The sequence below is a fragment of the Biomphalaria glabrata genome, chromosome 7, assembly GCF_947242115.1.
Source record: "Biomphalaria glabrata chromosome 7, xgBioGlab47.1, whole genome shotgun sequence".
Classification (NCBI taxonomy): domain Eukaryota; kingdom Metazoa; phylum Mollusca; class Gastropoda; family Planorbidae; genus Biomphalaria; species Biomphalaria glabrata.
The window spans coordinates 43,435,132-43,448,167 of NC_074717.1; the positions used below are offsets into that span (position 1 = coordinate 43,435,132).

Here is a 13,036-nt window from a genome sequence, read left to right on the forward strand (position 1 = left end):
AGCCCTAAAAATCCCAAAACTCAAAATCCCAGTCTTCACTGAGATTCAAACCCAGGACACCAGGTTCAGAAGCCAAGCGCTTAACCACTCAGCCACCACACCCACTTAATGGGATGAGGGCTGAGTAAAAATCATATAGATACATGTGGGTTCAATCCAGATGTAGACTTGAAGCTGAGTTGCGTAGTTGTGTTACCAAAGTGATGAAACTTTCTCCCAATCACCCCCTCCCTCCATTTGAGCAAAGAGCACCAAACAGGAGCTATGCAAAAGCAATTTTAATAAAAGTCAAAAGGCAGCACAGAAACCTTCACCCAGATAACCCTCCACTAGTCCTCAGAAATTAGACCATGGCGCAAGAGCATGATATAAGCGTGAAAGGAACTCTAAATTAAAGCAATTTGTGTAAAAAAAACACAAACTTACATCTGTATAAAGTTGGTCAGAATATTTTTGTTTCAAGACACGAGACTTCATGACATCTAAATAAGACCTCATTGTGGACAGTGGTGCACTCCCTTGACTTCCTCTTCGTAATGATGGGCCTCTGTTCTCTGTCCCTAGGTCTGTTGATGTGTCGCTGTTTGTGGCTATTCCACTCTCTGGGAAGACAAACAGAAGATATAGAAATATCAATTGAAAAAGATCAAGAAGAGACTGACCCGTATTTGAAGTTGAAATATTTTTTTTTTTTTTTTTTTTTTAACCAGAAACAGTTGATGATAATGCCTTGACTTTAAACTCATTACCATAAATAAAGTTGGGTTAGTTAAAAAAAATAAAAAATCTCACCATTTGATGTAAATGACCTTCTGTTTAAGCGCGGACTATCCAGTGGGTCAAATGCTAAATTTAATGAGCCCAATAAACCAAATGAAGAATGACTTGAGCCTGAGGATGATGTGGAACTAACTGATATGATAGAATGAGGCCTTTTATTGCCATTGCGTAAATAATCAAACGAAGACACTGCGATGGAGTTTCTGGTGCGAGCTGCAAAGTAAAAAAAAAAAAGTTAATACAATATTTCATTTATTAGTTGTTTTGTTAAACATTATTTCTGCTCCTGGACTTGACTAAAATGGCTTACCTCCCCTATTGTTTAGGGCAACATTGATAGATCTGTCCTGAATGTTGTCCTCGCTTGGCTTTATGTCCAGACAAGGCTTGTTACCTATACCCATAGTTGCCAACTCATTTATCCTGGTTTCTATAACAGGCATAAAAAAATTGTTACAAATTTGTTGAATTTAACAATTAAAAAAAAAAAAAAAAACTAAAGTAAACATTTCAAGTCAATTTAGATTTCAGTTGACATTCAAAATAATTACCTCTATTGCGAATAGCTTGTCGCCACAGCAGCCTAGAGATGTCCTTGACCCAGGCTTTTTTTACTTCAGTACTTGGCGCCTGAAGGACATAATTTTCTCCAACAGAGCGTCGCCTGAACCAGATTTCAAACTTGTACCCACTGTCTCCATAATTCTCAGTCATTCCAATGTCTGCCGTCTGGAATAACATCACAAGTATGTATTAGGCTAAAGCCAACAAAAGACAGTGGTAGTTGTAGAAAATATTGACATTGGTTTACTTCGTTACTGTGGCACTATACCTAGCAACTGAACTATCAGCTAAGAATTCTTTTAATTAAGTTTAATTTTAATTATGTCTAGCCTGTAGCAATTGTCTCCTTTAACGTACTCCTACATTTAATCAAATGGTTCAGATGTGTACACACATTAAATAAATGCGTACACATCTCAACACTTTATATTTTAAATTATGTATAGTTTAGTGCTGTGAGAAACTGGTGCAAAAAATCGCAAAGGACCAGAAAACAGCAGTAAATAGCTTGACCAGTATGCAGCCAAACATTCCAGATTCACTTAGGTCTCACCAGCCACACGAGAAGGCACTAAACTGCTGTGCAAATTTTTCCACCCCCCCCCCCCTGGATGACAAATCTGGTCATCATTGTATTATGACAAACACTGTATCCTCTAAAGTCGTTATATTTTCGACATAACAGAATTTCACAAAATACCAGGGAAATGGTAAAAATGTTACTAAGACTTCAAAACTATATTAGCTAATCAAATAAATAAATTTCAGGCCAATGTCAAATCAGCAAATGAAACACTGTGGGCTTTGTCCTCATCAGGCAAAGAACATGTATCAAATTAAAATGTCCAGAACAGAGTTAGTGAGTGTGCGCCTGTGTTTACCTTAAAGCTGGACTTGTAAACATACAGGTCATGCTGCCCTTGTCTACCCCGCTTGGTTTTGCTAAACAGAATCAGATCTTCAAATAAAAATATTCTTCGCATTGACTTCTTGCGACCTTGGAAAACAAGAAACTCCTCCTGGCGCAGTAGCCTCCCTTGCTCTTGCAAGTTTACCTGACAAAAAAAAAAGTCAATTTACATTAACTTTTTTTTTACACTAATTTTATTGTAGTTAGTTAATATGGATCAATGTAAAAGTTAATATGAATCAATGTACAAGTTAATATGAATCAATGTGAAATTCTCTACAAAAAATGTTTCATAATTCAAATAAATGACTCACGTCACAGTCTCGGAGTGAATCCATGGCCAACAAATCATTACCATGTCGAAGCTGGAACTTGACCATTTCTTCAGCAGCCTGGACAAAATATAACAAATAAATCAATCAATCCAACCCAAAAGAGTGATAATTGATAATTATACAGTAACATAGTAACTTATGCAGATATTTTTTTTAATAAGTTCCGTACGTTTGACACACAAGCCAGTCATACACAATCTAGGTTAACTCTTTCTCTCCTAACTGATGATACCATAGTTGATTCGACTTTTTTCTTTCAGTCAAATTGATGATATTATCATCCCTTAAAAACTCTCGTTTTGTTTTCTTTTCTCCCAAAATGTTTTTAATTGTTAATAAATTAATCTTGAATAGTTTCCCTTTGGAAAACATACATATTTTTTTCATTTTCACTGTGTTTTTAGCAAATAGATGTTTTTAAAAGAAAGAGGGCTAAAAATAAAATGCTATTTTGACTGTATTAATTTTCTGCATGGTAGTGACATAGGAACATGAGCTCAAGATAATTAATGTTTTATGCATGTTATACAATAATTTTTGTGAAAATATGAATAACTGCCTTAAAAATATTTTTAGTTTAATTGGTATAAAAAACAACAACATCGTCTTAAGTTCTAAAGTTTCAAATTACATTATCCAAAAATAAATTTCAATTTGGTTTAATAAAATGTGTCTTATTATAAAAACGGCTTGCAGCATTTCCCATTAATTCTACAACAAATATAACATTTTCTGATAACAAACAAAAAAGTTCTTGAAGTTTAATCATAAAAAAACACAATACAAATGAGCAAAATGGATAGTTGCGTCGGAACGTGGAAAGTAATAACAGAGAGCAAGAGTTAATGTATTACCTTAAGCTCAGGAAACTCGGGCTCTGTCTCTGAACATTCTTTGAGCAGCTGTTTTAATAGCAAGGCATATTTCCCCATCCGCTGGACAGGCTTCAACAAGTAACTGGACAGATCCATCTTATCTCCAAGCTCCAATTGTTTTTGCTGAAGATTGAATTGAATACAAAAGCCAGTGTTAGTTCATGGGGTATTAGATATTCAAGTATAGACAAGAAAACGCAGTTGAGTCTTCAAAAGCTTACCCTAAAAAAATCTTTTCCGTATTCCATCATGAGGACATCTGACTTTGGTTTATTTTTATTGTACAAGGCGTACAAATAGAACATTGTTTCCTGAAAAATATTGAACACAGACAAAAGTTTAGCCTTTGAACACAGACAAAGGTTTTAGCATTTAGTGAAAAAGAATAGGAGAAAGTGTTCAAAAAGATTTCAACAAAAAACTATGTTGCCAACTACTTACATGCTGCAAGAAGTATTGACCCACTAAAAACGGTTGGTGTTGGCAACTCTCCAACTGCTTCAAAAAATATTGGCTGTGAAACTGTTGAATTTTTTCCAAGTTGCCAAAGATGACTGTCCTCTTCCCACGCAGCATCTGTGGGACATCGTCGCGCTGCAGTTCTGGCACATAATGGTCAGTGATGAACTGAAGAGCTCTCACATAATCCCGCTCTGTCTGGATCATCTCAGACATGATTAAAGACACCGTTCTGAGGAGACACACATAAAATCATGAAGCAAACTTGATTTTTAAAATTTTTTTTTTTAGATAAAAACTTGCTGTAAGAAAAACAAGGTTACAAAGACAGTTTGTGTAAAAACACAAACTCAAAATCGGCCCCCGAAGTGGTCCGCCCAGACAGATAAAATCATTTTCAAAAAGAATATCAGAAAGAAACTATGAACTACAAACTATCAACAACTACAACCCTTTCTCCATGGATTCAAAAAGAAGAGATGTGTGCATGTCAAAAGAGATGCCCATACTGCTGTGTTGTTAGTTTGACTACTGACTTGATTCCCAAATGACACAGAGATTTATTAATGTTAACTGATAGTTAAGAAGATATCAAATGTGAACCTGGCCTAATTGATGAGCTTCTCTAATTGATAGTTTTGTAAAGAGCCAATCTCTGATTCAAAGCTTCAACAAAGAAACTTTTCTCTTTAGTCTAGTGTCTTTGGTATTGTGCAGTGTATTGCACTTTATGTCTATAATATGAAACACTACTTATTAACTGTTGTTTAAAATTATATTCAACGTATATGTATACTAAATAGATTTTTTTCTTTAAAAAAAAAAAAAGCATTTTTTAAAATGTAAGCTAATAGTGTTGAGGAGTGTATTTAATTTAGTAATTCACATTGTTAAAAAACATTTCTTTGACAAAAAAAAATCTAAGACCCAAATGTGTTAAAAATATGTTAAATCATTATCTCCCTTACTAAATAGCCTCCCTTGTTTTTTTACTTTTAATCTATCTATATATAATTCTCTTCATGGCTCAACCATTCCTTACACCACCAAGATTAAGCAGCAAAAAAAAAAAAAAAAAAAAAAAAGGGGGGGGGGGGGAGAACAAGTAGTATTACCCGTCACTAAATAGCAGGTCCAGATCTAACCATTGCGGGGCACTATGCGAAAGTGATTTTGCAGGTGCCCAGTTTGGGTGGCGATACGGATAATATGTTAGAAAATGAATTCGTCTTTGCATTTTATTCATTCTTTACTACGTACACAATTACTTTACGAGCCTTGCATGTAGCGAAGTCATTCATTGTATCATAAAAATTCTGTATCCTACATAGATCAGCTCAGTAGCAAGAATTACCAAATGTTTCAATCTATCTTCGAGAATTCTTGATCTCAAGTAATTCTTCATTAGTTTGAGGCTCAAGAAGCTTCTTTCACCAGATTCCACATAACGGGTATTGTATAATGCCTTTTTTTTTAATCACGTATAGGATTGGCATTTTCCATATTGAATGACACCCCAAAATGACGATTTTGTTTATATTTCCAGAAATATGTATGTGTTTTCAAAAGATTTTAATAATTTCTGGAGATTTCCAAGAGCTCCTGGTAAATCAGGAGGCTGCCTAAAATCTGTCATAAGTTATAAAATGTTTAATATAATATTTTACACCTAGGATTAGCGTGGGACCTACTGCGGTCGCAGTGGGTCGACTAGTAGTGAATAGTTAAAATGGTGTATTTTTATGAAAAAAAAACTGCTTGCTGTTGATTTTTAAAATTAAATGTTTTTGCTTTCAGAAAAGAAAAAGTAGCCATTGCATCAGAACTTTAAAAAATCTAAAATATCATGATGTTGGATTTTCATTATCTCTGTTCTAGTTTATAAGATTTAAACAGGATGGATGAACAGACCATACAAATCTAATAGCAGCAATTCCCATTTCGGAGGCATTTATTATATATTTATAAATAAATAAACGATGGTCAAGAATAAAGTTCAAGGCCATTGATTCACAAATGTGTTTATTTAAACTTCAAAGTCTCAGGTATGAGACTTACAATGATAGATTCTTCTCTTTCTACTTCTAGTTTATTCTATTGTTAGACATTGAACAGCAAAGCTTGTATAGATATATTTTGTCCCCACATACTACTAAGAAATCGGACAAGTCATCTTAATTAATTTAATCAGACAAGCTTTCACAAAGTGCTCTAATTCATTTTAATGTATATTTATTTAAGGGGCTGACAGCATTAAATTGGATTCCAATGTATTCTCAGAGCATTTATTTAATGAATTTATTGAACTAGCTCACCTTCTACTCTTGATCTCAGCCTCTGTTAGTCTCAGGTCTGCCATTGGACCAGTGGGAGTACTCCGAGCCGACCTGTGGAGATGGGTGTTGACTGGGACGGGTGTCCAGTCCCTGATACTTTGCGTTGTGCTGTTGGCATCCTCCTGGTGATCATGGGATGGACTCAGGTCAAGGTCACCATCTTCGGCTTCTTCTGGCATGCTAAAAATAAAAATATTACAAAATATAAAAATCTCCGTGTCTATAAACAGATATTGTTGTTATACTCATCTAAGAGTAAGAAGTTTTAGTGAGTGACATTAAGACTGTAATGTGGACAAAATGTCTGTACAATATCTTCTAGTTAGCAAGCTTTCATTCACACTTAGGACGTAATGGGTTAAAAGTGAATTAAGTCTTTCTGTGCTTCCGTGTCACTTGACAAGAGTTGTCTCAACATGGACACATGTGTTACTTCTTATGTCTTTCCGAGGAATTTATAGCGTTGTGTTCAGTATAAATTTTATGTATGTATAAAACTTTTTTTTATTATTATATAATATATATCAGTCAAATTTCTTGAGTTGGGAGAAGACCCCTAATAGAGGAGGCAAATTTACCCTTTGGTCTTACTTTTAGTTTGATATTTTTTTTATGTTATAATGCTTTTATAAATGCCAATAATTTACAACATCTTTACAGCCCTCAGACAACGCCGCTTGCGCTGGCTTGGACATGTTCGCCGGATGGAGGACAAACGCATCCCGAAAGTCATCCTCTACGGACAACTTGCGACTGGCTCAAGAAAAACTGGTTGCCCCCACCTCCGTTACATAGATGTAATAAAATGGGTCCTCAAATCAGTGAACATCAATACTGACCATTGGGAAGACATAGCTCTAGACCGCACCAGATGGAGAGAGACAGTGACCAAGAAAGCTATGGATAGCGAAAGAACATGGGCCTCAGCCCTGGAAGAAAAACGGACAATGCGAAAAATGGCCAGCTCCTCTACCACCGAAGCAAAAGCCACCTTAACCTGCGATATTTGTGGACGGGGGTGTCTCTCCAAAATAGGGCTCCACAGCCACAAGAGGAAGTGTGCGAGATGAACCATAGTCGTTCTACGGCTGAAGGAGGCCAATATAATAATAATATACAATGCTTTAATAAATGTCAATAAAAAAGGCCAATAGATATGCAGTTTATAACAATTGGTGACAATGAGGTATTTAATAATTCAAAGCTTGTATCAACTCTATCAGTCTGGTACAAATTTTGATTATGTTTCTTTTCCCACTTCCTAGTCTCGGATCAAGTTGAAATTTTGCATAATAATTGAACATTGTTCCTAACAAAATATGAATAAAAAAGATTAACTAATTAATTAACTCTTTCTCTCTGTTATTATTTGTCCACGTTTCGAAGGAATTCTACATTTGGCTCATTACTATCTCACTACCCTGTTATGATTAAGCTTCAATAGCTTTGCTGTTTGTTATCAGACAATGTTGTATTTGGTGTATAGAATTAAATAGAATATAGAAATCAAAAATATAGAATATATATATATACAAAGTCAAGTTTATAAAATTAAACAATTTAATGAGGTCAAATCAACGATGGTATCATCGATCAGGAGAGAAAGAGTTAATCAGTGGTGGTAATTAATTTAATACTGATTAAGGGAAATAAATATTGATATATATAGCTATGCAGCTATAGATATATATATAGTTCTTCCCATTACACAAGCTTTGTTTTTATAAGAAGTATTTTTTAAATATATTTTGCTTGTTTGAGAAGCAATGAGACTACCACTATGAGACTGTGGTGTCCAGGGTTAACTAGTTACTTAAGATATGTAAAGATAAAGTTTACAGTATAAACAAGATGCCTAGCCAGGTACGTGTTGTTCGTGTCTACATCCAGACCTAGCAAATCTAGATGCTAAAGACGCTTTTATGCTATTAATAGTATTAATTATAGTCATATGGGTAGACAATAGTTCTTGCTAGGTCTTGTCTTGTAAGACAAATCAGTCGTAATTTTAAATCTAGATGAAATATATATACTCTAAGCCCAAAGCCAAGCATATAATAATACATTCTTAGATTCTACTTAGGTAAAGGCCCCTTAATAATTAGAAATGACAAAAAGAGACCTGTATACATTAGAATTAGATCATTAGACTCATTAGTAGATTCAGAAACAATATATATTATTAATAAAATATAATGTCTTTGATATTTATATTTACGAGATTATATAAATCCTGATTAAATATCAACATATGCCTAGTAACTCAACTAACTTCAAATCAAAGTTCTAATGATAACGGCCAGTCAGTAATACCAACATTCTTTCCAAACATCCCTAATAGACAAATGGCATCGTTTTTAAATCTAATCTAAATCAAGTTTATCAAGACTTACCCAAAATAACCGTAAGATTCATTCCCTGGGAAAACTTCGTACACATATTTCCATAAAGAATGATTCGATAAATCCATAATATAACTAGAATTAGAACAACATTTGTATGACGCCATGATGATAGCTTGACTAAATCAAGTCTAAGTGCAAATTTTCAGCTGAGAGGCTTCAAATATCCACATCTAGTAAACAGACAGGAAATAACACAGCGGGTATACAAGATACAGCACACCACACACTGCCGGCCGATTGCAGCACGTCGATTATATCGCTGGTGGACAATGGTCAAGCTGTGTCCGATCAAGGCTGACCAAATGTTCCGCCTGAGTGGACAGGAGCCTGGCGTGTCCACAAACCGACGTAATCTAGTTGCGACGGTCCTGGGTTGACCACATTTGCTCGCCGCGCGTCAATAGGGGCCGGACATTTGACCGAAGAGGGCAACAATAGGTGTCAATTGAATTGATCAAGTAAGACAATCAGACTTCTGAAAAAGACGATGTCTGGTTGCTCTATTACCTCCCCTTACCCCACGCAGTAGAGCCAACACGAATTAAAGGTGCGTTGTTTTTTTTACTTTCGGTAGATCATTCCATTGTTAGCCATTCTCACTACAGTGTATTGTAATGAAGAGTTTATGAACACAGCAGAAAACAAAATATGTCTAATTTGATAAGAAATAAATGAGCCCTATTGTCCCCTCAAAATTGCCCTCCCTCTCCCCACTTGAGCACAGATTTTGGTTCCGAAGAGTAAGTTTCATACCAGCAAACAAAGACCTGAATTAAGGCATGTGACACTAGCAGACGTGGGCTTGTCATTTGAATCAGTTCTTACAATATTTTCTTAAGACAGTGACACTAGCAGACGTGGGCTTGTCATTTGAATCATTTCTTACAATATTTTCTTAAGACAGTGACACTAGCAGACGTGGGCTTGTCATTTGAATCAGTTCTTACAATATTTTCTTAAGACAGTGACACTAGCACACGTGGGCTTGTCATTTGAATCAGTTCTTACAATATTTTCTTAAGACAGTGACACTAGCAGACGTGGGCTTGTCATTTGAATCATTTCTTACAATATTTTCATGCCAAGAGTTATTGTTCAATCCCTAGAGCCCATTTTTTAAATTGTCCATTCTCTTTACTCTAACCCAAATCTTCCTTTAGGACAATGGTTCTCATACAGAGGAACGCAGACCCCCAGGGTCCACTAATACGAGCATACGGGGTTTCAGAAAGATGAAAATTATAGGCCTATACAGTTAAAATATTTTCTCTAAAAAAAAAGCCAGTTTACCCCCAAAATACTATTTGTTTACTATGTCTATAACGATCTATTCTAGGATGACCAGTTTACCCCCAAAATACTATGTGTTTACTACGTCTGTAACGATCTATTCTAGGATGACCAGTTTACCCCCAAAATACTATTTGTTTACTATGTCTATAACGATCTATTCTAGGATGACCAGTTTACCCCCAAATACTATTTGTTTACTACGTCTATAATTATCTATTCTAGGATGACCAGTTTACCCCCAAATACTATTTGTTTACTACGTCTATAATTATCTATTCTAGGATGACCAGTTTACCCCCAAATACTATTTGTTTACTACGTCTATAATTATCTATTCTATGATGACTTAAACCAAAGATTTGAGGACAATCTTCACTTGGATATTACTGACTGGGTACTGAATCCTCTAGCGCGTGAACAAACTCAGTTCCCAATCACAGATGAAACCATACTAGAGCAGGAGGAGAGCAGATTGTTGAAATATCCACAACGCTAAAAAAAATCCAATGTTTAGACAAGGATAACACAAATTCTGATTGAAAATTTTATATCCTGCATTCAGGGTTGTTGTAACTTGTATACTATGTATTTATGTAGCTTTTTGTCACTCGTTGGCAAGCTTTGACTATTTAAAGAGGTCTCCGGGGGTCAAAGAAGTTTGAGAACCTCTGCTTTAAGATAGCAAGTCGTCAATATAGGACTGTAACACTCTCCTCAATTCACTCAAACACTTCCACACATCGGACATTCGAAACACAAGCACTCAGACATCTTTGAAGAATAGCAAGTTGTAGATTGTAGAGTTTTTATCTAAGAGGGAAAGACCAATAAGTAAGTCAGTAAAAAAAAAAGTAAGTCAGTAAAAAAGTAAGTCAGTAAAAAAAAAAGTAAGTCAGTAAAAAAGTAAGTCAGCAAAAAAAAAATTAAGTCAGTAAAAAAAAGTAAGTCAGTAAAAAAGTATCAGAAAATGTGCGTGATGTGTGTGTGTACAACAATGACCATGTAAAAAAAAAAAATACCCACACAAAAACACCGTTTTTTTTTTTTTTCTCTTGAGCAAACTCTCCGGTACCTGGGTATCAGCTTGTTTGAAATGTTGCTATGTTTCTTCTTGAATTTAATCGACTTGTTTCTAATGATATTTATTTATATATAAGCAAACAGATCAAGATCTACCTTATCCATACCTAGATCTAATAGATACTCTAGACTTAGAGCATGGAAGTAAGATGGCTTGACTACGAGTTGATATATTTGTGCATTCTTCTAACTATAGTTTCAATTCCATACCGGTCTAAATCTAGACTCTCCTATGTCGACATGGTGTGTGCTCATTATTTGCTTAGTAGGACTTTGATCTTCTATGCACTTTTAGTTGACGTCTTAGCTCGTGAAGCACATTGTTATGTCGATATACATTCGTAGGTTTAAGTCATGTAGATATACATTCGTAGGCTTAAGTCATGTAGATATACATTCGTAGGCTTAAGTCATGTAGATATACATTCGTAGGCTTAAGTCATGTAGATATACATTCGTAGGCTTAAGTCATGTAGATATACATTCGTAGGCTTAAGTCATGTAGATATACATTCCTAGGCTTAAGTCATGTAGATATACATTCGTAGGCTTAAGTCATGTAGATATACATTCGTAGGCTTAAGTCATGTAGATATACATTCCTAGGCTTAAGTCATGTAGATATACATTCGTAGGCTTAAGTCATGTAGATATACATTCGTTGGCTTAAGTCATGTAGATATACATTCGTAGGCTTAAGTCATGTAGATATACATTCGTAGGCTTAAGTCATGTAGATATACATTCCTAGGCTTAAGTCATGTAGATATACATTCGTAGGCTTAAGTCATGTAGATATACATTCCTAGGCTTAAGTCATGTAGATATACATTCGTAGGCTTAAGTCATGTAGATATACATTCCTAGGCTTAAGTCATGTAGATATACATTCGTAGGCTTAAGTCATGTAGATATACATTCGTTGGCTTAAGTCATGTAGATATACATTCGTAGGCTTAAGTCATGTAGATATACATTCGTAGGCTTAAGTCATGTAGATATACATTCGTAGGCTTAAGTCATGTAGATATACATTCGTAGGCTTAAGTCATGTAGATATACATTCGTAGGCTTAAGTCATGTAGATATACATTCGTAGGCTTAAGTCATGTAGATATACATTCGTAGGCTTAAGTCATGTAGATATACATTCGTAGGCTTAAGTCATGTAGATATACATTCGTAGGCTTAAGTCATGTAGATATACATTCGTAGGCTTAAGTCATGTAGATATACATTCGTAGGCTTAAGTCATGTAGATATACATTCGTAGGCTTAAGTCATGTAGATATACATTCGTAGGCTTAAGTCATGTAGATATACATTCGTAGGCTTAAGTCATGTAGATATACATTCGTAGGTTTAAGTCATGTAGATATACATTCGTAGGCTTAAGTCATGTAGATATACATTTTAGTAGTTTTTGTAGAATGTTAAAAGTACACCGTTTGTGTTTTGTTACATGAATTCAAAAGTTCCTTTTTAATCAAAACCTTAAAGAAGATTTTTTTAAATGATGTCCTCCGTTCTCTAAACACATTGATCTTCTTATTTTATAAATTACAAATGTCTTCTTATCTTATAAATTACAGATGTCTTCTTATCTTACAAATTACAGATGTCTTATCTTATAAATAACAGATGTCTTATCTTATAAATTACAGATGTCTTATCTTATAAATTACAGATGTCTTCTTATCTTATAAATTACAAATGTCTTCTTATCTTATAAATAACAGATGTATTCTTATCTTATAAATTACAGACGTTACTTCAAAAGAGAATAAAAGACATGTAGTCTGTGTCTTTCTGAGTATGTCATTAGAATTTGATTTTCTATTTGTAAATTAGGGTTGAGTGTTTTAAGCCTTATTGCTACTTTACTTTTTAGTTTTCTGTCCTGAAGTGTCAAGTGATTATTCTAATCCAATTTTTTTAAATGAATCTCACTGCCTCTATTTTGTATTTGTTCTAGTTTCTTTGCTTTAATGAGTTGAGG

The 13,036-nt window shown here is 34.6% G+C and overlaps 1 protein-coding gene across 6 annotated transcripts in view; it reads right to left on the reverse strand.

Annotated features, from left to right (window-relative positions):
- LOC106076280 (pleckstrin homology domain-containing family G member 4B-like) overlaps positions 1-13,036 on the reverse strand; it is a 129,257-nt gene that overhangs the window by 1,990 nt on the left and 114,231 nt on the right. For all 6 annotated transcript variants that reach the window (XM_056034850.1, XM_056034851.1, XM_056034854.1 and 3 more), the window contains 10 exons: positions 6,239-6,439; positions 3,906-4,155; positions 3,686-3,775; positions 3,444-3,587; positions 2,569-2,646; positions 2,226-2,399; positions 1,332-1,509; positions 1,091-1,210; positions 793-993; positions 427-602 (listed from right to left, as the gene is read on the reverse strand). In XM_056034850.1, coding sequence (XP_055890825.1) covers positions 427-602; positions 793-993; positions 1,091-1,210; positions 1,332-1,509; positions 2,226-2,399; positions 2,569-2,646; positions 3,444-3,587; positions 3,686-3,775; positions 3,906-4,155; positions 6,239-6,439 — 1,612 coding nt within the window. The remainder of the gene's footprint in view (positions 1-426; positions 603-792; positions 994-1,090; positions 1,211-1,331; positions 1,510-2,225; positions 2,400-2,568; positions 2,647-3,443; positions 3,588-3,685; positions 3,776-3,905; positions 4,156-6,238; positions 6,440-13,036) is intronic.